Here is a 26,745-nt window from a genome sequence, read left to right as displayed (position 1 = left end):
GGCTTGCCTGACATAGGCGGAAATGACAAAAACTTGGGAATATAGAACTGGGACCATAGAGACAGACAGACTCAAACAGAGACTGTAAAAAAAATGGACAAAGCTACTGTGACGTCACCCATTGACTCTCCGTGAGTCTCTAAAACACGTTTTGAAGCGGGCGCGGCAGTGTTTTCGATTTGGAGCCAAAACCATAGAGTTCAGTTGTTCTGTGATGTTTACAGTGTGATTGACAGTCCGGTGCGGAAAAGCCCATCAACCCGAACGAACGATTGCAGAACGAACTTGAGGTAAGCTGACTGTCTGCCGTTATGTTTTAAAATATATTACCAAATGTTTACGAAGTTTAATTTCCATCAGTGACTGTACTGTGTCATGTAATCACGTTATATGTATGCCATTAATAATAAAATTATATTCAGTTATTAGCGATCCAAGCAGCTAAGTTAGTGGAACCCTATTGTATCTGTTAGGATTATTATTATTATTTATTATTTTGTCTCTCCGCTAATAGTGTCTGAGGCTCAGCAACCATGAGTCTTGGCAACCAAATTTGGTAGACGTTCCTATGGCCAACCCATTACTCAGGCACTACTAGTCATCTAGGTAATTCAGCTCATGGTACACACTCCTCTCTTGAGCGTCTAGTAGCGATTATAGCCTAACTATCGAGATTCTAAATAACTGGAGATAAAACTTTTTTTTGTACTCCACGTAGATCATAAACCCTTGAATATAAAAACTAATCCTTGAAATCGGTTGAGAAATGTAAACGTTATAGTGCTTTTAATCCAGAAAAACCGCAGCTCCCCCGTTTACTTCTATTTGTTTTCAGGCCAGTCTTGCCTAGTCCAATATGGCGGCGACGTTCACGTATGATCCAAATTCCGCGTCTATGTAGGCTATATATGTCTATGGTAATGTAGACAACAACAAAAAGTAAAAAAGGAGAGTTTGCAAGGTCGGCGAGGTTACATCAGAGAGAGTGGATATTTTGTTTTCCTAACTATTTAAATAAGTTTTTTTTTTTCAGTTTTTTTTTTTTTAAGTGTTCTACTTTTCAGTAACGTATATGGGTGTTTAACTATGTGTTCTGCTCTCCTTTTCACCTCTCTCCACCTTCCTCTTATGCAATGTCCCCTCGCTGATCAATTAAGTATCCTATCATATGTGGAGACGATGTAGAGGAGCGAAAACTAAATGCAATCACTCGGGTCTCCCGGAAAGTAGTTAGCTACCATTACGGATAACGTTAATGTTGTTGCTAGCAAGCTCTTGTGGAAGTCAAAGTCTCAAGCACGCCAACGCTAGCTACGTAAATCTGTTGCTCTTTTATAATATTGTAAAAGACTAAGGCCAAATGTAAAAAAGAATATGTACCTTTCTATGTAGCCTCTTTAATTTTTTTAAATCTTTTTTTATTTTCTGGAGAACTTCCATTGTGTTGACTGGATATGCAGCGTTTTTCTGTTGCATTTGTTCTTGGGAGTGTGTTTTTGATTTTGTATTTGTTACTTTGCGTCGATTGGTTGGATCTCACTGCCCAAAGATTCTAATTCAAATAAGCTTTATTGGCATGACGTACATATTGCAAAAACATGAGTACAACAAACAATAAAAATATGAACAAAACACAAATTTGTGTATGTGTGGCATTTGTGTATCTTAGCTTGTATAATGGCGTATGTAAATTAGGTGAAACAGTGAGTACAATAATTAATATTTAAAAAATCTCTCTAGCAAGTTTCATAGATCGCTAGCTAGCAAGAGAAATAAATAGATAGCCAGCGAGACAGATCACTAGCTAGCTAGCTGGAAGAGCTTCTCTTAGACTTTTATGAAAGCTTCTCTTCCTAGCTAGCCAGCTAACTAGCGATCGCTCACTGTCGTTAGCAACCAGTAGAGAACGCTTGGAAACCACGCATGCAAGGCAGTCAAGTTGACGCTAACTTACGCATTAAGGGAACATAACCGGAAACCTAACCCCGGAAGTGAATAGGGGGATGGAATTTGTTGTGATTTTTTACAGTCTCTGGTTGTGACCAAGCGGCCAAAACCAGACTTCGTTTTTGAAGCTCATTTCCTGGTGTTGTAGTTCCTGGTTGCTCACTAGCGCCACTACGGATGGCTCCAGTATAGGTGTTTTCATATCCGGTTTCCATGTAAGTCTACGGTACAAATGCGATCAAAATACAAAGTCAATAATTTTTTCTCACAATAACAAATAGTCACAATAGGTGTATTTTATTCGTCTTATGACTGTCCATGGGTCGATTTCATGATTTATTGCGTCATTTGAGTACAGTGCCAATATTTGTTCTGGACCAATGAGGTACAGCTTGCGTCACTTCCGGATTACTGCGGAGTACTCAGCTACAGTAGGGGCTACAATCTGTGGTCACTGGGGTGGAAGGTGGCGTCTCTTGGCCTTGACATTGCGGCTCCGACCACAGTCCACCTGTGCGAAGTCAGAAAATGCAGGCATCCCATTTTGTAGTGGTTTCATTATAGCGTGTGCTATTTACAGCTGCACTAGACGACCATACAATAATCCTCCTCTGAAGTTTTGCGGTAGCCGAGTCATTTTTACTATTTCCTTTAGCCCACTTCACCAAATAATTAGTTGGCAGAAAGCGTAATCAGCTAACGCTTATTTGCTAGTCCAGTGTCCAGTAGCCTATACTAAAACAGTTCGCAACTTCGGCTACCAAGCCATTTGACTAGCTAGCTAACCCTAACCGGCAAATATTCCATCTGTCAAACGTGTTTGACGGCTTGTCAGTCGTGTACATTAGGTAAATGTCTACCTGGGCTATGCTGCACGAATGTGACAAAGCTAGAAGCTAGCAAGAAAATAATAATTAGAAATTCAATGTACATTATTTTTGTCTTTATGCAACAGGTGGAAAACTTGCTCTTCAAAGTGCGTTGTCATATTTACATGCCTGTAGATCAGTTATTAAAATACTTGGTAGATTTGTTAATCACCGCTGAGTGTTTATTTTTATTCGGTAAAAAGTGACTTGCGAACGAGCGGTCAGCTAGCGTCACCCAGCAAGTAAACATCACAAACGGCGATGGAGTAGTAGCAGTTAATGGCTCATTAACTGACTGTGGCGAAAACCTACGACGATAACTTGCTTGGTTAACAGCAGGTCTACCAGACAGTGATATGAAAATTAGCCTAGTCAAATCACCAGTAGCCTACACATCTCTGATTGATTTACCATCAGTGCAGTCGATGTTCTTCCCCTGTAGTTCATATTGCTAATGCGTGAGCTAACCACGGATAGCTTACCTAGCTCACTGGCAAGCTGATATGCTAGCTAAGCATATTCGTTTTGCCGAGAAACATAAATTGAAGATAACTGTACATAATTGTATTATTAATGTCATACATATAACGTGAATACATGACACAGTACAGTCACGGATGGAAATTAAACTCCGTAAACATTTGATCATATATTTTAAAACATAAAATGTTCAGTTATCTTCAATTTATGTTTCTCAGCAAAACGAATATGCTTAGCTAGCATATCAGCTTGCCAGTGAGCTAGGTAGGCTGTCCGTGGTTAGCTCACGCGTTAGCAATATGAACCACAGGGGAAGAACATTGACTACACTGATGGTCAATCAATCGGAGATGTGTAGGCTACTGGTGATTTGACTAGGCAAATTTTCGTATAACTGTCTGGTAGATCTGCTGTTAACCGAGCAAGTTATCGTCGTAGGTTTTCGCCAGTCAGATAATGAGCCTGCTACTACTAGCTACTCCATCGCCGTTTGTGGTGTTCACTTGCTGGGTGACGCTAGCTGACCGATCGTTCGCAAATCACTTTCTACCGAACAAAAATTAACACTCAGCGGTGATTAACAAATCTACCAAGTATTTTAATAACTGATCTGCAGGCGTGTAAATATGACAACGCACTTTGTACGGCAAGTTTTCCACCTGGTGCATGAAGACAAAAATAATGTAGCCTACGTTGAATTTCTAATTATTATTAGGCTATTATTTTTTTCTTGTAAATCATCAAAACCAATGGAGAAAAGCCAATATACGCAAGGAGTCCCCAGAACCGATTCTGAGAACCACTGTCTTACATGCCTAGCTTGTCGGTCTCTTAAATGCTAAAAACATGTTCCTTTCTAAATGCCAAGATGGTTAATTTCGTTAAGTTCTGTGTGTGTGATTTCATCGTGTGTTGTATATTCAGCAAATGAACCTTGAAACTCTTAATTCGCTTCGTGAAACTGAAAAAGTGTTTATCCCAAAATCGGGATTATAGTAGCTTTGTCACATGCGTGAAGCATGGCCCAGGTAGACATTTACGGAATGTACACGACTGACAAGCCGCCAAACACGTTTGACAGATTGAATGTTTGCCGGTTAAGGTTAGCTAGCTAGTCAAATGGCTTGGTAGCCGAAGTTGCGAACTGTTTTAGCACAGGCTACTACTGGACTACCAAATATAGCAAGCTGATTACGCTTTCTGCCAAGTAATTATTTGGTTAAGTAGGCTAAAGGAAATAGTAAAAATGACTCGGAGGAGGATTATTGTATGGTCGTCTAGTGCAGCTGTAAATAGCACACGCTATAATGAAACCACTACAAAATGGGATGCCTGCATTTTCTGACTTCGCACAGGTGGACTGTGGTCGGAGCCGCAATGTCAAGGCCAAGAGACGCCACCTTCCACCCCAGTGACCACAGATTGTAGCCCCTACTGTAGCTGAGTACTCCGCAGTAATCCGGAAGTGACGCAAGCTGTACCTCATTGGTCCAGAACAAATATTGGCACTGTGCCCAAATGACGCAATAAATCATGAAATCGACCCATGGACAGTCATAAGACCAATAAAATACACCTATTATGACTATTTGTTCTTTTGAGAAAAAATTATTGACTTTGTATTTTGATCGCATTTGTACCGTAGACTTACATGGAAACCGGATATGAAAACACCTATACTGGAGCCATCCGTAGTGGCGCTAGTGAGCAACCAGGAACTACAACACCAGGAAATGAGCTTCAAAAATGAAGTCTGGTTTTGGCCGCTTGGTTGTGACACAACCTTCGCGTACCGGTTCCATGGATTCCTATGGGAGCTGCCCAATGGCGCATGTCGCAAATTCATGGAGGCTGCCATGTTTGACAGTGGGCTTTCTGCACCAGAGCGTGCACACTGGTTACCTAAACGTAAAAGATCACATTAAACGCAAGCAATGACGTTAACCGGCCAGAAAGCTTACAAATCGTCTGATAAACTGTGACTTTGCTGGCTAGAACTACAGGAGTTTGTGTAAGAAAACAAGTGACTTATTGTAACAAGGCCATTTCTAACATGGTTTATAACATTTAAAGGTGTAAATAAGGCAGTTGATATTTTTATAGAAGCGTTCAGCAAGACTGTACATTAGCTTATGAAAAAGCTACGCAATCTAGCAAGACTGAAGTGCAGTGAGAAGTTTAGCTGGCTAACTAAATAACTATTTCACGAGCTAGGTGTCGAACTTTCTTACTGACTATCCCCAGCCAGCTTGCTAGACAATAGAACAGTTGTAGCTGGATAACTTTTCTGAACAATACAAACAATCGGTTGCACTCGACTGTGACATAAGTAATTACATGTAGCTAGCAGGCTAGCCACCACTTCTGACTGGTTTAAATCCTCCAATCAAGAAATGTGCACTCTCAGCCATTCTGTGTTATGGGATATATCATATATTCAGTTTCCCATCAGGTGCACCCTTTTTCTGAAATAAAATTATTGTAGAAATACAAAATGATAGGTCTTTATGTGAGCATTCGCAGTGTAAAATTATTTAATACACAACAATTGTGAAGTGAATTAACAAAATACAAGCTTGTAATATACATTGCCACGTGTCTGTCTACAGTACTTCCAAACAGCTTTCACATTGTTTCTTTCAAGATAATTACATTGGTTTCAGTTTCATCACAAAATATCACCCTTCAATTCCCAATTAATTACATTTTACATTTACAAGGAACAAAACAATCACAAACACTTGTTATAAATGGAAAATGGCATCCCAGAGTATCCCAATCCATGTGCAGTTTTTTTTTCATATGTCTATCTAAAATATGATTATCAAAAAAATCCATCTTTTATTCACTCCATTAGTTGTGTTGTTCTGTCTAAAACATCTAAAACACTTCCCTCAAAATACATCACATGAAGGATTCTTTCATGCTTCCCACAATGAGTATATCTGTCAAGTTATTCATATGTAGAAATTTTCTGGTGCCTACCCAAATGAGATATTTTGGAAAAACACCTCCCACAAAAAAAGACATTTGTTGGGGTTTTCACCTGTATGAATTATATTTTGGCAATTGAACTCATTTTTATGGGGAAAACACTGCACCCAGTGAATACATTTGTAGGGTTTTTTTCCTTTTAGTCTGTAGAAACATAATTCACAGTTTAGTCATTTGGCAGAGGCTTTTAGCCAAAATGACTTTGCAAGCTTATTTTAAATGGTAAGCAAATTTCCCACGTGGGATACACATTTAGTTTCAGGTGGAATTTTCTGATGTTGAAATGCACATAATGATCCATTATACTTACGAGTTCTCAAATTTCTAAATTTTTTGTGTTCATTTTTAACCTGATGTAGGATTTGAAACTTTTTCTACAATTAATATACAGACATTCATATGAAGGTAGTTTAAAGATTTACATTAAGCAGGATGACAAGCCTTCCACAGAATACATGTACAAAGGCTTTTCATTGCAAGAATTTTCTGATGTTTTCTGAAACTAAATGAGGCGATACTTCTAAATTCTCAGGTGTTCTAGTTTGGATGAATACGAGAAACTTTCTGTACAAAGTACACAATGAGAATTTGCGAGGCTTTTGACCAGTATGAACTTTCTGTTTGTCATTTAAAAGAGATTTTTTTCAATTTAAACACAAAGTATATATGAAAAGCCGTTCAACTGCATGAATTCTCTGTTGGCTGCATACATTACATTTCTGGGAAAAACACTTCCCACACTAAGGACATTGAAAGGGTTTTGTTTACCTGAATTAATTTTGTAATACTAATCCTTCCACAGTATGTTACACATGCTGACATTGGAAATTTAGGTTAGATTTGTTCACATAATACATCACATGCTGTAGACACTTTTAGGGCTTTTCACCTGTGTGACTCTTCTTGTGGTTATTTAAACCATTTGTTCGGGAAAAACATTTCCCACACTGAGAACATTTGTAGGGCTTTTCACCTGTATGAATCTTCTTGTGGGCATTTAAGCCACTTGTTCGGGAAAAACACTTCCCACACTGAAAACATTTGTAGGGCTTTTCTCCTGTATGAATTCTCTGGTGGACAATTAAATAAGAGGTTTTAGAAAAGCACTTTTCACACTGAGAACATTTGTAGGGCTTTTCACCTGTATGAACCTTCTTGTGGGCATTTAAGCCACTTGTTCGGGAAAAACACTTCCCACACTGAAAACATTTGTATGGATTTTCTCCTGTATGAATTCTCTGGTGGACTTTTAATTTAGATGTTGTAGAAAAACACTTCCCACAATGAGAACATTTGTAGGGTTTCTCACCTGTATGAATTCTCTGGTGGACAATTAAATAAGAGGTTTTAGAAAAGCACTTTCCACACTGAGAACATTTGTAGGGCTTTTCACCTGTATGAATTCTCTGGTGGACATTTAAATAAGACATTTTAGAAAAGCACTTTCCACAGTAAGAACATTTGTAGGGCTTTTCGCCTGTATGATTCCTCATGTGCACAGTTAAAGAATTATTTTCACGATAACACTTGTCACAGTGCAAACACTTGTATGGCTTTGCACCTGAATGAATCCTCAAGTGTCTATTTAAAATGTCATTTGTACGAAAACACTTCTCACACTGTGTACACTTGTATGGCTTTTCACCTGTATGAGTACCTAGGTGGTTATTTAACTGAGACATTTGTGAAAAAGAGTTCCCACAATGAGAACATATATAGGGCTTTTCACCTGTATGAATTCTCTTATGGACATTTAAATAACATATTGTGGAAAATGACTTCCCACATTGGGAACATTTGTATGGCTTATCACCTGTATGAATTCTCTGGTGGACATTTAATTTGTATGCTGTGGAAAAACACTTTCCACAAAAAGAACATTTGTGCGACTTTTCACCTGTATGAATTATCAGATGTCTATTTAAAATGTCATTTGTACGAAAAGACTTCTCACACTGTGTACACTTGTATGGCTTTTCACCTGTATGAATTCTTAGGTGGATGTTTAAATGAGACCTTTGGCGAAAATGCTTCCCACACTGCATGCACTTATAGGGCTTTTCACCTGTATGAATTTTCTGGTGCATATTCAATTCAGATTTTGTATTAAAACACTTCTTGCATTGTGTACACTTGTGCATCTTTTCACCCGTTTCAATTTCACTGTTATTTCTAGGAATTGTCTTGTTTTGAATTATATTCAAAAGGCTTGGGTGTATACTTGAATTAAGTATCATTGGTATATGTTTTATGCTATGGCTTGTACTTTTCTGGACAATCCTGGTCAAAGTATCGTCATTGTTTTTGTCACAGCCACGATTTAAGTCCCCACATTGGGTAGACAAATCATTAATTTCTTCATTTTTACAGTTTGGGTTTAGATCTCCTGTACATTGCCATGGTTCAGTCTGGTCTTTGTGTGCAGCGCCAGATCCAATCATCACAGTATTCATGAGATCACTTACTAAACTTTCACTGGATTCACACTTCAATGGATCAGATTTAATATCCTGCAGGTCATTGATGTGTTCTGGTTTAAGGTGTCCTCCATCATCAGTCCCTGTTTTCATTTGGTCAGGACATAGATGAGTTACATACCCCAGCTCTGTACTGTCTAGGCTCTCTGTTTTAATAATACCCAACGTGTGGGAGGAGCCCAGATCAGTTTCTATTTTAATCAGTGACGTGTGTGTGTGGTGTACATCACTGACCCCGCTGTGCCCTGTAACACACACTGGCTGAAGTGTGTTGAGTCCTGGTGCAGCACACTCTGTCTCTGCCATGTGGACAGACTCCAGTTCCTCTTCTTTCTGTCTGATCCTGTGCTGCTCAGTCAGATTCCTGCCTGCATCATGCTGCTGGTCAAAGGTGTGCAGAAGTGCAGCTCCTGGAGGGAAACAGGGGAAGGAATTTGGTTTTAATCAAACAGGTCCCACTGCAGCAGCTGACAAATTCTTTTAGCCATCTTCACACTGAATCCCACCTTGCAATATTCCCTCGAACAGCTGTCGTAGTGTATGCATTTACAGACTTGTAGACAGTGCTGTATCGAGTCCTTGTGTTCAGCATGTAACCTACTCTAATTTTGTGTTTTCTTGAAAAACAATGCATTAACTTGTTTTCAATATGAAATGTGTGCGCTAGCTAGGTAGCTTACCTCTTCTTCAGTGCTGTACTAAGTACAAATAATTTTACTCTAAAATAAGACAACAGAAAAAAAGCTAATTTTTCCTGGAATAGACCTACATTAGCTGATTATGAACAACATAACCTTTCAACAAAACCATCTTTTGCTGGAGATGACCAGTAACATTTTGGAGGGAAAGTAAAATAATAGTTTATATAATAGCTTTTGCTTCCTACAGTATAATGTGCATTACTTAATAATTTGGTTGAAAATGATAGAAGAGTAACCTATGCATGCTATTTAGTTAACAAAGACATTCTATTCAGCTATATCGCTGCATCAACTAGCTAGCTAGCTTCCTGAATTGGCTAGCTAGCTAGCTAATTCATCTCAGCTGAATTACCAATTTAATAACTATGGATTGCTAGCTAGCTAATGGTGACAATCATGATCATGCTGAATATCAACTGGATTAACCCTTTTACATTCTGACTCAGTCAGGAGCGACAATAAACAGTTTCAACACTATTCTGTAAACAGAGAGGTCAGTTTTAACAATGTGCGGTGTACCATAAAAAGTAAACAAGCCACATGTAAGGTTAAATTTTGACTGTTGTAACCAAATTCCATTGCTGTGCATGATTGGGGCCGCAAATTTCCACAGGTTGTGAACAGTGGCTGGGAAGGAGAATTCCACAAGACAAGGAAGGTCATAAAAGGAAGCTGGAAAGACAGTAAGACAACATAACCCGAGGGACAGTCTTGCAACCTTTCTTACCCCAACACTCCTGGCCAGGAGGAACAGATGGGCAACACATGGTCTGTTTTTGTGTTGTGAAAAGCTCCGACAGGCATCAATGGCTCAAACGACGGAAACCTGGTTGACCATTAGCCACATTATGGACTCAAAGGATTATATGCATGTGCATGTAAATAATGATGGACGATATGGTAAACGTGGTGGAATGTAAATATCAAATAAATTGCAGGAGATACGTGTTATATACAGGCACACTAAGCTTTACGATCCCGAGTATGTATGGCGAAGTAAAATATTTTTATATATAGATGTGTGCACACAAATGCATGGATCATAGAAGGACCACGACCACACACTAGATTCAGGCACCAGACACTAGACTAACACTAGATTCAGACACCAGACACTAAACTAACACTAGATTCCAAGTTAGGAGGGACCTTTGGGTATTGTGTAACAAGTCTCAGACTTCAGAGTTTCTAGTAGTAGAATGAAAGTCATTCATAAGAGACCTCAGAATACTGAATAACAATTTTCAGACCTCTTGAGTTTCTAGCGAAAGAGTCCAAGATATTTAATCTCCGAGTCATCCTGAAGCCAATGCCATCAGTACCTGTAACAGGTTTTAAGAGCTCTGAGTGTCTCACAACTTAAAAACAAATCCCCCCAACCTCTGGGACTAATCCAGAGGGGTGGCTGGTGCCAGTCATGGACACAGAGATCCAGGTATGTTGCCTAGCACCAAAGCATATGCATCTGGTTATCTCTGGGCATATCATGTTTTCTATAGTACCCTTCCCCACTCTTTCTAACAAAATTTCCTAAACATATTTTGAACAGATTTTGAAATTAAATGGAGTCAGATAAATGTGTGTTTTCCTACCTGCCACAAAATCTTAATCCTTAAAAATATACATTTAAATGCAGTCGCAACATCACTGGTATTTTAATTCCCTGCAGCTACCTGTGTTTGTTTGTTAATGAAATACGATGTCAAGCTGCATTGTTTAAGTCTTAATTTTGGCTACTTCATGAGTATGCTCCTGAACATACTTACAGAAAGCATTAGTTTTTCATACAGATATTTTAAGTACACTTACATTTTAAGTACAATTTTCTAAAATGTTGTACTTATTTTAAAGTATACTCAACTTGCACACTCAGGAGTAGGCAGGTGTGCTGATTTGCACACTGTCATAGAATTTCGAACTCCACACTACCCGCATTATGTCACACTTTGACTCATCAACCAGTTGGGATTAGGCCAGCAAAATGTTAGCTTTGGCTGTGTCCAAAACAGCCTAACTACTGTGTCCTCAAAATATGTACTGTTTAATAACGTGCTGCCTACGGTTTAGTGCAGATTTTTTAGTATGTGATGAGCAGTATATGAAAAATATCCTCCATACTATATTCCAATGGTACTGCGAAAGTGTTGCAGGAGAAAATAAATAAATAAACTCTGTAAAAATGAAAGCTAACCAGAAACATTTTTTTATATGGCATCATACAGTATTATTTTGGCACCAGTGGACTCAACATTCAGGCAAGCACCATACCTGCTCTACTTGCTCAAGGGGCAAGTACCTTTGAACTCTTAGCATCAACCCCCTGATATTAGAACCATACCATCGACAAAGTACTCCCATTAATAATTGATCTTATAATTACATTTAAACCTATGACGGTAACGTAGTTGACTTGCGAAGACAGCTACATATAAAGCTAAACTGAAATTGTGTATGATAGTTATGTTTTGGTACTGTTACTGCGGCACTATGCCAGGACCTAGGCTTAATAGGCTACCATAAACATATAGGTTGTGTGTGAAACCACATGCTTCTATGCGCCCGAGTCTGCACGCCAGTCAATGCTTGGGAGTACACCCTCTCGAGTATGGAAGTACGGTAGCACAGGGACTATGCAGTGTCATGAAAAAGTATTTGACCTGTTCCTGATTTCCTCTAATATTGCACATTTGGCACACTGAATATTTTCAGACCTTTAGACAAAATGTTATGTTGGAAAAAGGGAAAATGAGTAAACATAAAATACAATTTTTAAAAACATTTCATTTATTTTATGAAAGAAGTCATCAAGCACCCATATCACCATGTGAAAAAGACCCCTTAGTCACTTAGATCAACCAATTAATCAAATTTAATTAATAATTAGATTCCGCTGATTGAACACAACCAGGCTTGATGAATCTAATTCAGGAAATTCCAGAAGAGATGAGGAAAAAAAGTTGCTGAAATATATCAGTCTGGAAAGGGCTATTAAGCCATTTCTGATGCTATGAGACTCCACCACACCACAATTATCTCCAAATGGAACAGTGGTGAATCTTCTCGGGTGTGGCCAGCTAGCCGAAATTTCTCCAAGGATTGAACAAGTCATCCAAGAAGTCACAAAAGAAAGGCACAAGCTGGGATTCAAACCAAGTATCTTCTTGCAGTGAGGCAACAGCGCTACCAATTGCACTGCCGTGCCACCCACAAACCTACCATTCTGTATGAAATAAGAGGTTCTGCAAAGAAGAGTGGGCTAAAACTCCTCCACAGTAATGTGAGACTGATATCAAATTATAGGCAGCATTTGGTTGCAGTTACTGCTGCGACTAGAGGTGCAACCAGTCAAGTTTAAGGGATCAATGACATCTTCACATGGGTTACACGGTTGTACAGTAAATAAAACCATTTAAAAAACATACTTTGTTGTTTGGTTCCCTTTGTCTAATATTACATTTTGTCTAAAGATCTGACACCATTCAGTGTGACAAATATGCAATAATAGAAGAAATCAGGAAGGGAGCAAATATTATTTCACGACACAGTATACAGAGCCTCGGATGTGGATCTGAAATACTGCTAACTGTGCTGGCTCACTGTGCTTCCTCCTTACACGCGGATCTATCCCATTCTGATAAGTACTGGAAGGTTAGGTCCAGTTCCAGCCTTTGAGGCTGCTTGAATGACATACTCCTTAAATGCCATTTTAAAATTTAGTGACTAATTACCTCGCAGGCTAATGCTTTTCAGATTTTATGATGTTTACACTGCTATAACCAGCCCAGTAGATTAGAAAACTCAAACCCAGATACCCAACATATATTACAAAAATAACAAATTTCACTATGCTGTTCCAATACTTTTGGAGGGCACAGCACATTTAATGATTTGAGTTATGTACATCAGGATTTCACCTACATTTACACACAGGTGAAGTAAATGAGAAAACAGTGGCACAGTAAATGACATAAGAGTTTATACAGAAGTTTCCATGGCATGAAGACCTTTATATGTGTACATTCACAATGTAAAATTATTTCACACACGACAATAAGAAAAAGAATAAAGAATAAAACAAAGATGCTCAACTCATCTGAGATAATACAGTCTGAAGCATAATCATCAGCTTTAGCTGGTACATATTACAGCCTCCACATTTGCAGTAAAATAACTGAAGAGGCCAATGCTATCAAGACATTAAGAATACATTAAGAATACAAGTTGGCAACAAGTTGGCAACACACATTACCATACTTCTTTCTACAGTATATCCAGTTTTATAGTTTTCACATTGTTTCTTTCATACAAATTACACTGGTGTAAAATTCATCATCAGAAAACATCAGCCGTAAGAATACAAGGAAAATTATTTTAAGAATAAAATGTTCATAAATCCTTGATATAAAAGGGAAGCGGGATCCCAGTTAGCCCCAGTCATTGTGCTGTTTTTCAGGTGCTTGTCCAAAATATGATCCACAAGAAATACCACAGTAGAAGAACTATAAGAACTATACACTGTGCTATTCTGAACTAGGTTGACAGGTTGACTACAGAGCTGCAGATCAGAAAATTAATTCACTACAACTGTTAAACTGTTAAGCAAACGTCCCACGTGGATTATACTAATTTAGTTTGTGACGGGATTTTCTGGTGTTGAAATAAAGTGTCACTACTAACCAGATTTGGGATTTTTAACTTTTCTATGAAAACATTTACAGACTTTCACATGAAAAGTCTGTAAATTTAAGGATTTACATCAACCAGAATGCCAAATCTTCCAATGAGAACACGTAAAGGGCTTTGAATGTCAAGGACTTTCAGGTGTTTAAAAACATGAAGAGATTTTTGTATAAATTATCCGTGTTCTTTTCATTCTTCTCCATGAACATTAATTTAAATTTGATTTTGTTAAATAACAAAGCTAAATTCCCGCATTGTGTACACTTGTGGCTGAATGAATCTGCATGAATCATTTTGTGGAGATTTCAAGTACTTTTTCAAGAAAAATACTTCTCACACTGAGAACATTTCTATGGCTTTTCACCCATATGAATTCTCAGGTGTTTATTTAAATAAGGTTTAATAGCAAAACACTTCCCACACTGTGTACACTTATAGGGCTTTTCAGCTGTATGAATAGTCTGGTGCTTATTTAACAGAGATTTTGTATTAAAACCTTTCCCACACTGTGGACATTTGTTGGGCTTTTCACCTGTATGAATCATCTTGTGGCAATTTAAACTACTTATTTGGGAAAAACACTTCCCACAGTGAGTACATTTGTAGGGTTTTTCACCTGTATGAACCCTCTGATGGACATTTAAATGAGATACTCTGGAAAAGCACTTCCCACAGTGAGTACATTTGTGGGGTTTTTCACCTAAATGAATTTTCTGGTGGAAATTTAAATTTGATTTTGTAAAATAATGCTTCCCACACTGTGTGCATTTGTATGGCTTTTCACCTGTATGAATTATCTGATGCTTTTTTAAGTAAATTTTTGAAAGAAAACACTTCCCACATTGAGGACACTGGTTGGGCTTTTCACCTGTATGAATCATTTTGTGGAGATTTAAGGCACTTCTTCGAGAAAAGCACTTCCCACACTCAGCACATTTGTAAGGCCTTTCACCTGTGTGAATTATCTGGTGGACATTTAATTCATATGTTGTGGAAAAACACTTTCCACAATGAGAACATTTGTAGGGCTTTTCACCTGTATGAACTCTCTGATGGGTATTTAAATGAGATGATTTAGAAAAGCATTTTCCACACTGAAAACACTGGTAGTGCTTTTCACCTGAATGACTTCTCAGGTGTGCCGCTAAACAAGATATTGTTTTAAAATACTTCTCACAGAGTGTACACTTGTATGGCTTTTCATCTGTATGAATTCTCATGTGTACAGTTAAAGCAGAATTCACATGAAAACACTTGTCACACTGTGTACACTTGTATGGCTTTTCACCTTTATGAATCCTAAGATGTCTATTTAAAATGTATTTTGTGCGAAAACATGCTTCACACTGAGTACACTTGTACAGCTTCTCACCTGTATGAGCACTCAGGTGGTTATTTAACTGAGACCTTTGAGAAAAAGACTTCCCACATTTAATACATTTGTAGGGCTTTTCACCTGTGTGAATTCTCTTGTGGACATTTAAATTAAATACCATGTTAAAGGACTTCCCACACTGAATACATTTGTAGGGCTTTTCACCTGTATGAATTCTCAGGTGTCTAATTAAAGCAGATTTCCAATTAAAACACTTCTCACACTGCGGGCACTTGTAGGGTTTTTCACCTGTATAAATTTCACCTTTGTTTCTATAAATAGTCTTATTTTGAAAGAAATTCAAAAGGTTTGGGTGGTGAATTTCTTCATTTTTAGAGTTTGCATTTTGCTCTCTCGAACATTGCCATGGTTCAGTCTGGACTGTGTGATCAACACAATTCATGAGATCACTCACTAAACTTTCACTGGAATCACACTTCATTTGATCAGATTGAACATCAACACATTCAATATTGAGCAAGTCACTGATGTGTTCTGCCTTTAGGCATCCTCCATCATCAGTCTCCGTTTTGATTTGGTCAGGATGCAGATGGGTTACATATCCCAGCTCTGTACTGTCGAGGGTCTCTGTCTTAATAAGATCTCCCATGTGGGTGGAGCCCAGATCAGTTTCTGTTTTAATCAGTGATGTGTGTGTGTGGTGTACATCACTGACCCCACTGTGTGCTGTAACACACTCTGGCTCCAGTGTGTTGAGTCCTGCTGCAGCACATTCTGTCTCTGACTCTGCCATGTGGACAAACTGTAGTCCACTGAGTTCCTCTTCTTTCTGTCTGATCCTGTGCTGCTCAGTGAGCTCTGGTTGTGTTGTCTCAGTGTCCTGTCTCAGACAGACTCCTGCCATGCAGAAGTTCAGCTCCTGGAGGGAAACGGGGGAAGGGATTTAGCCTTAAAGCTTTAATCCTTAATTTCTTCATTATTAAGAAATGTCATATTTGATACCTTTTCACGCTGACGTGTTTGTTGCAATGTCCATTCAATGCATTTGCTTTCTGTAACTGCTCCTCTCTTACGGCTTTTCCACTGACACTGACACAGCATCGGCGCTGAGCCATGGAACCGGTAAACCTTTTCTGAACTGGCCCGCATTTCCACTGGCTGAGATGAACGAGGACGGTAACGCAAGCGAATGCGGGAGTTCCCAAGCGACAACCAGTGTAACTGCATAGGCTGCTGCCAGTGCTCTGGTCAGGCACAAAACTATGTTTCAAAATGGACAAGTAAGTCATAGCCTTGTATCCAATAAGTGGTTGATACATCACAAAAGTGACGAAATTGAATACTGGCCAGAGAAGCCTGTGCAGGGGCAGTAGTCCAGCATAACAACATCAGCATAATCATGGCGAAGCACATTCTTTGTTTGCAGGTTTTAACGGGCTATTGCAAACATATTTACCATCCAAATACAACTCATTCAGTGTCGGACTCTTGATGTTGATGGCATAAAGCTAGCTGGAACAGCTGTACACAGAACCACTGTATGGACAGCCGAAAGACAACTTTTTTGTTTAATTATAGAGACACACTCATGATTCAGCCATTATTCAGAATCCCGGTGCTCTCAGTAGTAGACAAACAGATCAGCAAAGACACTCTGGGTCACTTCACTTAGAAGGACTAACCCAGAGGAAGGCACTGGAGCACACAAATCTTCTTTTTAAATATCTATTATACAAACAAGACCAACGTTTCAACGCTACTGCGTCTTCAGGAGAGTCAAAACAGCAGTGACTTGGATAGAGACCAGGTAAATAGCCTCACCTAGACTTCACCTGTGTTCCTATAGGTGGAGAGATCGCGCATTTTCCCCAAAGGTTGGCCCAAGTGTCCCCAAAACCTCTCCAAATGGAATCAAACCTTTCCAAATTGGAATATTTTGAATATCTTTTTTTGCAGCCATATTCCACTTCCAGAAGCTAATTCCATTGTGAATGGTACCTTCTGAAACCCCACAAAACAAATATTCTTTATTTACCCATTCTCTCTTTTGAATAAGCCCTGCATTTCAGCGAATAGGTGTCCTTTCAGAGAGCTTCAGAATGTGTTCGTAATGGTTCTCATCTGTGCACTCTGACCTGTGCTCAGCTGTCAGGCTGCTGTAATTCAGGGTTGTAAGTAGGAAGCAGGCTGCTGTAATTTGCATATGCAAACTGAGGCTACATGAAATGAGGCATGGCCTCCCAGAACCCCTTATATTAGTCATAAACGCTTAGGAATTGCACAGATGAAGTGTGAAGTGAGGAAACTCATGCCTTTCACCAACAGCCTCACATGCAGACACACACACACATACACGTCCGTATACAAGCAGGCATTGCTCTTTACAATAACAGCAAATTTGGCTGTGCAGACCTCTCACCTTAGACGTGTCCAGTGCGGTAAAAAAAAACTGCCAGGAGTTTCCTCTAACTGGCAAAGCATCAAAGAGGTACAGAAGCCTCCTGAACACATCAGGGTGAAAGACCACAAGGAGGAAAATAATAAAAATATGAAATCATAAACGATTTATAAAAATATAGTGCCCTTTATCACTTCTGCAGTGTCTTTCATACAAGCATTTACCAATAAACCAAGCTCTGATAAACAAATGATAAACTGTGTTAAGCTTCCAGTCCTACACTACGCAAAAACACGAAGTGAAAGCAACTGGGTACACAGCAGAATAGCCAAAACATAATTTCAGTTAGAAGAAAGCAGTAAACTATGTTCAAAAGCTATGTAAATTAGCTTGAAGCACACAAGACTGTAAGGTTACTGTAAAGTATACGGGGTATCCAAACAGAAGCAAAAGTCATGATGAGTAGATTCATAGAGAGGATTGATTTTTTCAGGTAGTAGCTTTAGATAATTTATTCTGTGTTGGAATATCTAGGCTAATTGTGATCATTTATTCACTGTTTGTAAGGAAAGAAGTTGCTTTTTAAAAAAATTGAAATTGAAATTCTATTTACGTACAAAGAAGTGCTTGTCTTCAAATGTTCCTGAAAAAGCTTTCAGCTCAATGGAAATAACACATAATGAATAATGACTTTTGCTAGCCTGTGTAAAAAGAACAGATTGATTGCTTAGAGCACCCAGAGGGGGATTTTAACAATATCAATACTGTAGTATTAGCAGTTGTTTGACTTGTTGCAGACAGTTATTGGACAATAAAATACCATAATCATCAACCTGGGGTGTCAATTTCAGCCCTCTTTGGGTTAGGGGACTGCCTTGCTATTTATTTTGCTGTCCCTAGTGATTTTCCCGATCGAGACAGGGTTTTTTAAAAACATTTTTTGCACAACGTGTTGCAGGTGTTACAGCAGTGCACCCTGAATTAGTGAACGATAAAAGCAATAATTTAAGAGAATGCTATTTCCAGATGCCGGAGTCTGATTTCATGGCCATGGACTTCAAGGGATTACCTTTGAATCAAAATTAATAATCCAATTATCAAAACCACCTATTAAAATTCTGCTCAATTTTTTATATGTTGTTCTATGTAGTCTGATGTATGCACATGCCAATTCACAGAGTGGGATTTCTCATACTTTTTGTTTTGCTGTACTATTAAAAGGGGAGCACAACTCTGGTCCTGGTTTCTTGTTTTTCCCCCAACCAGTTATCTTTGTTCTGACAGCTCTATAAACTACACTGGTTCACTTCTGTATTTGAGCACAGTAAAATCTTCAGAATGTCCTTCCAGCCTGCAGCTGTAGCTGGTACTTAAGCAAATGTCAGATCAAGATATGCTTGAGCTAATAAAATAATTAAGAAGTTAACACAAAATCCTGAAACAAATGGGTCAGTGTTGCTGCTGTTTACTGTTCACTGTCGAATATTTGAAGGCAACATGCCAGTGTTCCAGTTTTTTGTTATGATTTGTTAAAAACAATGAAGGCTGTTGACTTGCGAGAGACGACTTACCTCTCAGGGGTATCAGGGAGCTGATACCAAAACCTAGTTACACTCCCAGTGCTACCAGTAGAGGTGGGATGTCTGAATCAATGCTTATCCACCAATTTCTCCATTCACATTATTCAACGATTTATGTCTGATTTATATAGCTTTTCAAGTTTGCTAGAAGTCCAGTATAGCTAGCTAGAGAGAGAGACTTCACAAGGAAGTGAGGTAGAAGGATATAATTACTAACTAGCTAATGAGAGAGATAGATCAGCTGTGATCTAGTGAGGTGGATAGAGAAAAACAGATTGCTAGCTAGCTATAGAGGGAAGCAGACAGTGATCGGAGAGAAAAATACTTAGTATAACACTTAGTACATTTGAATGCAGCAGACGACTTGCCTGGACTTTACAATATAATCAAACCACACAACATTACACCACCCCCAAAGCAGAAGCATTTAGCTTTATGATCCAGCCAGGATGGAGAGTTTCCTTATGGTCATATTGTAATTTATGGCAATACGAGGAGGCACATTGCATCCACTGAAATTCAAATTTAGGAATATTTTATTTTTAATCAGACCCAGCGGAGACAATAGAATGGATGGGATTAACGTTTAATTTTTTTGTGAAAATAATGTATTGACTTTATATTTCCAGAGAACATGGGCCTCCTTTTGGGCTTTCACTACTGACTGACAATTGGTTGGACGAGATTTCAGGTTCTTTTTGCAATTAGGCGTTGCAGTTCACTCTTTAGCCACTGGGCTGGGTTACATATGAAACCCATATAGGCGTGAAAGTGGACAACAATAAGATCACACATCATGGCTCTTCGTAAAAAAATTGCACATAAGATACGTTTCAAATTAACGAGCTAGTTTATCGTTAGCTCTAACAGAAACTGTTAAAACTTTTTAAAATATATATATATATATATATATATTTGTAAGTCCCTGTGGATAAGAGCGTTTGCTAAATCGTAATACAGCGGCGATGGTTGGATGTATTACAGTGCTGTTGTTATGATATATAGCTGGCTAAGTAATGTAGCCCACTCTTATTCGTACGCCGTTTAATATTGCCAAATTATTTACTTTCTTGTTATTGGTTTTAGTTATCTACCCGGAAGTATCGATAAATCATTTATTTACAATCATTATTGATTTGTTCGACACTAGCAAACACATATGCTGTGAATTGAGTGAAATGTTATCCATTGCTGGGTAACAAAACTTACAGAATTCTTAAATCATCAAAATTTCAGAAAAAACTTACCGTATTCGTTGATGACTCAACGACGTAAACTCAATCGTTTGTTTTTCTTAAAGCAACTACCTGGCGAATGATCCGTATGTTTAGATCGTGTGAACCAGCCTACGGTGTGTGGAAAAATGTACGGAAGGTTGTCTCCCCAAAAATATTTACTTCTGGTGCAGTTTCTGCATAGAATTTCAAAATAAAAGCACATTTTACTTTAAAACCTCCCCCGAAGAAAATTAAAAATGGCAGTAACTGGAATAATTCTGCCCCTGACGGCTGTATCCAGAATGATTTTTAAAGATTTTCTCATTTGGAATATCATTATGGCTTGGAAGTTTTTGTAGGCAAATTCTTACTCACACTGATACACAATCTGCAATTATAATGTTTTTAGAAAGTGGTTTAATGATCCGTTCAAGATATTTTTTCATTGCCAAAAAAAAATTCATGTTTTATGTTATCTAAACTACTCTCAGCTGACTTGACCTAATTTTTAACATCACTCAAGATGCTTCCCTGATAAAAAGGCTTGACAAATTTTACCTCATCAATTGCATCTTGCCTTTTCTGTATCCCCATTCATTTTCCCATTGAAAATTTTGCGGGAAAACGAGGGGAAAAAACATTGGAGAGAGCATACATTTATCTTTTAACTGCCTTTTATTTGTCGTTCAATAAGAAAAAAATCAATGGTTATTACAGTTTCTTTGTACAATAGTCTATGATCATGTCAAACTTAGCCTATATGCCCATTCTAAGAAAACGTATTGTTTACCCATTCATTAAGTAATTTGTGGTCATTTCTTTTATTAGCCGGTAGGTGAACTCAAAGTTCAGTGGTGAGTTGCGCAGCCTCTAAATAAATAGCATAGGTCTTCAAAAGAATGCACAAAGTGACAGTTTAATTTAAAACTGCATTTTGAAATCTGACATGAGAGAAGGCAGGTTCTCCCCTCCTCATAATGCAAGAGTGCCTACAGTGGTCAGTCAGACATCTGCAGGACTGCAGAGTGTAAAGCATGTCAGCTGCTGCAGTAGAACCTGTTTGATTAAGGCTAAATCCCTTTCCCTGTTTCCCTCCAGGAACTGCAGTTCTGCACACCTTTGAGCAGCAGGATGATGCAGGCAGGAGCCTGTCTGAGACAGGACACTGAGACAACACTACCAGAATTCACTGCGCAGCACAGGATCAGAAAGAAAGACGAGGAACTCAGTGGACTGCAGTTTGTCCACATATCAGAGACAGAGATAGAGTGTGCTGCACCAGGACTCAACACACTGGAGCCAGACTGTGTTACAGCACACTGTGGGGTCAGTGATGTACACCACACACACACACATCACTGATAATAACAGAAACTCATCTGGGCTCCACCCACACTGGAGATCTTATTAAGACAGAGAGCCTAGGCAGTGCAGAGCTGGGATGTGTAGCCCATCTGCATCCTGACCAAATCAAAACAAGAGACTAATGATGGAGAATACCTTAAGGCAGAACATATCAGTGACTCGCAGGATATCAAATGTTAAATCTGATAAAATCAAGTGTGAATCCAGTGAAAGTTTAGTGAGTGATTTCATGAATCCTGTGATGAATAGAGCAGATGTTGATCACACAGCCCAGACTGAACCATGGCAAAGTGCGGGAAAGCAGAATCCAAACTGTAAAATAGAGGAAATTCATGATCTGCAAACCCAGTGTGGAAACCTAAAATCATTACTGTGACAGAAACAATGAAAATACAAATGGAAACAAAAAACACATAGATTTTCAGAGTATGTATGTGATAATTGAATCAAAGATAGTTCATCCAAGTAAAAACCCAAGCCTTTTGAATTTAATTCAGAACAAGGCAATTTGTCAAAATGAGGGTGACATTCCTACAGATGAAGCACCATACAAGTGTGAACAGTGTGGGAAGTGTTTTCAAAGAAAATATGCCTTAAATAGACACCATAGAATGTATACGGGTGAAAAGCTCTACAAATGTACACAGTGTGAAAAGTGTTTTAATACAGAATCTGATTTGGATAAACACCTGAGAATTCATACAGGTGTAAAGCCATACCAGTGTACACATTGTGGGAAGTGTTATAGTAGAAAATTTCAGTTAGGTGTACACATGAGAATTCACACAGGTGACAAACTCAACAAGTGTACTCAGTGTGGAAAAAGTTACAAAATAATTTAAATGTGCACCTGAGAATTCAGGTGAATACAGGTGAAGAGCCATACAGATGTCTTCAGTGTGGGAAATGTTTTTCCAAGGGAAGTCAGTTATATCAGCACACGATGATTCATACAGGTGAAAACCCCTCCAGATGTCCTCAGTGTGGGAAGGGTTTTTTTTTATTAAAAAAAAACATATTTTAAATGCCCACCTGAGAACTCATGAAATTTAAAAGCTCTACAAATGTATTCAGTTGGGGAACTGCATTTCCAAAATATCTAACTTAAATTGCCACAAGATCATTCCTAAAAATGAAAAGCCCTACAAGTGTACGCAGTGTAAGAAGTGTTTTAAAACACCATCTATATTAAACACACACCAGATAATTCATACAGGTGAAAAGCCATACAAGTGTGGAGAATGTGAGAAGTGTTTTACTACAACATCTGATTTAAATAAACACCTGAGAATTCATACTGGGGAAAAGCTCTTCAAATGTATTCAGTGTCAAAAGTGTTTTTCCCAAAGTAGTCAGTTAAATCAGCACAAACTGGTTCATACAGGTGAAAACCCATACAGGTGCGCACAGTGTGAGAAGTGCTTTCGTACAACATCTGCATTAAATACACACCAGACAATTCATACAGATGAAAAGTCATACAAGTGTACCCTGTGTGGGAAATGTTTTAAAACAAAATCTGATTTAAATAAACACCTGAGATTCGTGAACTCAATTACATGGATGTTAAACAACTATAATAACTGAGATCTACAGTGAAAGCAAATGTGCACAATGTGGGAAATGTTTTAAAACAAAATCTGATTTAAATAAACACCTGAGAATCCATGCAGATGAAAAGCCCCAGAAGTCTGCATAGTGTGAGAAGTGTTTCAGTAAAAAATGGGTTTAAATGAACTCCTGATAATTCACAGAGTTGAAAAGCCCTATAAATGTATTCAGTATGGAAAGTGTTTTTCCCATGGAAGTTAGTTAAATTACCACAAGATGATTTATACAGGTGACAAACCCTAAAAATGTACTCTGTACTCATACATAAATTCATACAAGTGAATGAAATGAAATGTGTGGAAAATACATTTGAAGAAAAGCACAATGACTGGGACAAACTGGGATCCCGTTTTCCTTTACAGTTGTTTATGATATTATTTGTAAAAATGTGTTTCCCTTGAGGTCCAAAGGCTGATATTTTGTGATGATGAAACTGACATCTGAATGTGAAAACATGGCTGTGTGTCTTGCCAACATGTGTTCTGAAAATGGACTTGACAGTACTGCCATTTCCAGTTCTTTTACTGACAGTGTAGAATCTGTAATGTACATGACAGCTAAAGCTGATGATTATACGTTCTATGGTTTTTATGTGAGGTATCTGTTGAGGATATTTATTTTCAAAGTTGTACATGAATTGTGTTAAAAATAATTTACATTGTGAATGCATGTACCAAGGCCTTTATGTCATGTACATTTTCGTATAAACCTTTAATGCCCTTCACTGTGTCATTGTTTTTTACTTTACTACCTGTTTGTAAAGCTGCAGTGGTATGCAAAGGTTTGGGCCTGGTAAAAGTACACATTTGTTTCATTCTCAAAGTGAAAATAAGTTAAAACAACCTCTACTGGGTACAACATGACCTGAAAATTTCAATCCACAATATGTTTGCTGAATTTGATGGTTAAAAAAAAAAAAAAAAGAAGCCCTTTTGTGGACTAGAAGATCCCTGCAGTCACCACATGACACTGAATGTAGTTTTAGCAAGCCATACACGCAGATTTAACAAGACCAGAAAGCATGCCGTCAGCTAACATGAGCATGTGAAGCCCAGGAAGTAAGCCTGTACTGCACATGTTGAATATCTGATTTTTGAAGGCAAAATAAAATGTCCCTTTTGGCATTTTGAAACTTGATTAATGACTGCTACACTTCATATGAAAAGCAGATCATAAAAATATGATGAGTGCTACACATAATGGAATTTATGATCACCATAAATTAATGGATGCAGGTTTTTTTTTTTTTTTGGTTGTGAAATTGCCAAAGAAATTTGCTTTCTACTCGGAATTCAAGGGGCAGCAAGCTCTTTTGGACTCAATGTACTGTTGAGCATGTTTCCCGTTACTTCTTAGGCTTCACCCCCTGGCCCCTCCTACGCTCTCCAGTTCCTATGTATGCTCTCTTGGTGCATTCAACCAGTCCTTGTCGACTTTTACAGTTGGAAAATTCTGAGTTAACCACCAAGAAGTTACATTCAAATGGCCAACAAAGTCGTAAATACCAGTGGTAAACTCGGGCAAGTTTCTTTATACCTGAGTTAACCAGTTGTGACGTACCACTGACCTCACCTTGCTCTTAACAGTTGCTGGACGATAACAACAATGTACCAGGTTAATAGTAAATGTATCCATATAACTTTAATTTATTTATCTATCGTAATGTGTTTAAGCAGAGTTGCCAAGTTTATTGAGGGCATGAGATTTGTTCTGTTTTTGGGTGGTTTATGTACTTTTTGTATGCTACTAATGTCAAAACATGGTCAAGTTTATGCCTGGTTTCCATTATTACCGTGTTGCAGTGGTCAATCACTTTGGACCAAGCTTCTTGACATCTCAGCAGATATACAGATTGTTCGCGTGATAAACTAACAACTTGCCAATGACCACTTGAATGAAAATACCTAGTATATTAGAGCTGGTCATGTGATATTTTTTCCAACTTTACAAGTTGACAAGACCAACCGAATACAGCATATGTAGCAATGTTGAGAGACGTTGTTCACTAGGGCCATTGTGGTTGCCCTCAGTATAGGTCTTTCAGCTATCATTTTCATCCATCCATCCATTATCTAGGCCTATACCTGCTTATCCAGGGCAGGGTCACCGGGGTGCAAGAGTTTATCCCAGCATGCATTGGACGAGAGGCAGGATATGTGTCACTAGCTTATTTTGCCTGTATTGTGCAAATTGTGAAAAAAATGATCTCAATTACATTACATTACATTACAGGCATTTGGCAGACACGACGTACAACAAAGTGTATAACCATAACCAGGAACAAGTATGATGAAACCCCTAGAGAGAAGTACCGGTCCAAGTACAGGGAACAACCGCATAGTTCAACTTGGACCCTGGTGGTTAAACTGATTAACACTAACAACGAGAACGGCAACAACGCAATCTATGGAAAAATAAAAATACAAGTAGTCGTTAAGACTGGCGCATCAACTAAGTCACCTATTAAACAGCTGCCTAGTTACACCCCTAAGTTTAGTCATTTACAGGGGGGGAAGGGAGGGATGGGGAGAGGTGCAGCCTGAAGAGGTGGGTCTTCAGTCGTTGTTTGAAATGGGTCACAGTCTCAGCTGTTCTGACCTCCACAGGGAGGTCATTCCACCATCGTGGGGCCAGAACAGACAGGAGACGTGTTCTGGAAGTGCAGGTGCGAAGAGGGGGAGGTGCTAGGCGTCCTGAGGTAGCAGAACGGAGGGATCTGGCTGGCATGTAGGGTTTGAAAATCTTGTGAAGGTATGCTGGGGCTGATCCCTTGACTGCCTGGTATGCTAGAACCAATGTTTTGAATTTGATGCGAGCTATAACAGGCAGCCAGTGGAGGGTAGTGAGCAGGGGAGTTACGTGGGAGTGTCTGGGGAGGTTGAAGACCAGACGAGCCGCAGCATTCTGGATGAGCTGCAGGGGTCTGGTGGCAGATGCCGGTAGTCCAGCCAGAAGAGAGTTGCAGTAGTCCAGGCGGGATAGAACCATTGCTTGGACCAGGAGCTGGGTTGAGTAGGTGGTGAGAAAGGGGCGGATTCTGCGGATGTTGTATAGGAAAAATCTGCATGCCCGGGTTACTGCTGCAATGTT

General features: G+C 38.7%; 3 protein-coding genes and 1 long non-coding RNA gene across 10 annotated transcripts in view; 3 read left to right on the top strand and 1 right to left on the bottom strand.

Moving 5' to 3' along the window:
- LOC135249370 (zinc finger protein ZFP2-like) overlaps nt 1-24,851 on the bottom strand; it is a 34,927-nt gene extending 10,076 nt beyond the window's left edge. Inside the window, exons 1-5 of one of the 6 annotated variants that reach the window (XM_064324928.1) lie at nt 23,702-24,844; nt 20,710-23,580; nt 17,904-17,985; nt 16,200-16,403; nt 9,002-9,177 (exon numbers count right to left, since the gene is read on the bottom strand). Coding sequence is in view for 3 of the 6 variants with exons in the window: in XM_064324932.1 (XP_064181002.1) it covers nt 7,166-9,177; nt 16,200-16,257 (2,070 nt within the window). In the remaining 3 variants the exon portion in view is untranslated. Of the gene's footprint in view, nt 1-5,810; nt 9,178-13,325; nt 14,765-14,848; nt 16,404-17,903; nt 17,986-20,709; nt 23,581-23,701 lie in introns of those variants that run through there. The other 5 variants (XM_064324926.1, XM_064324932.1, XM_064324934.1 and 2 more) reach the window with 5 other exon arrangements.
- Nucleotides 1-26,745, top strand: part of LOC135249413 (zinc finger protein ZFP2-like) — a 144,586-nt gene that overhangs the window by 20,095 nt on the left and 97,746 nt on the right. The window lies entirely within an intron of this gene.
- The window catches only part of LOC135249365 (deleted in malignant brain tumors 1 protein-like), a 197,638-nt gene that overhangs the window by 132,561 nt on the left and 38,332 nt on the right, over nt 1-26,745 (top strand). The gene's annotated exons all lie outside the window — the stretch shown is intronic.
- LOC135249460 (uncharacterized) lies at nt 154-11,653 on the top strand. Its single transcript, XR_010328678.1, has 2 exons — nt 154-290; nt 10,082-11,653. It is a non-coding gene; the product is annotated as an uncharacterized LOC135249460 (long non-coding RNA).

This window comes from Anguilla rostrata, chromosome 2, assembly GCF_018555375.3.
Source record: "Anguilla rostrata isolate EN2019 chromosome 2, ASM1855537v3, whole genome shotgun sequence".
Classification (NCBI taxonomy): domain Eukaryota; kingdom Metazoa; phylum Chordata; class Actinopteri; order Anguilliformes; family Anguillidae; genus Anguilla; species Anguilla rostrata.
Note: the sequence above shows the minus strand (reverse complement) of the source record. Positions and strands in the feature narration are given on the sequence as shown.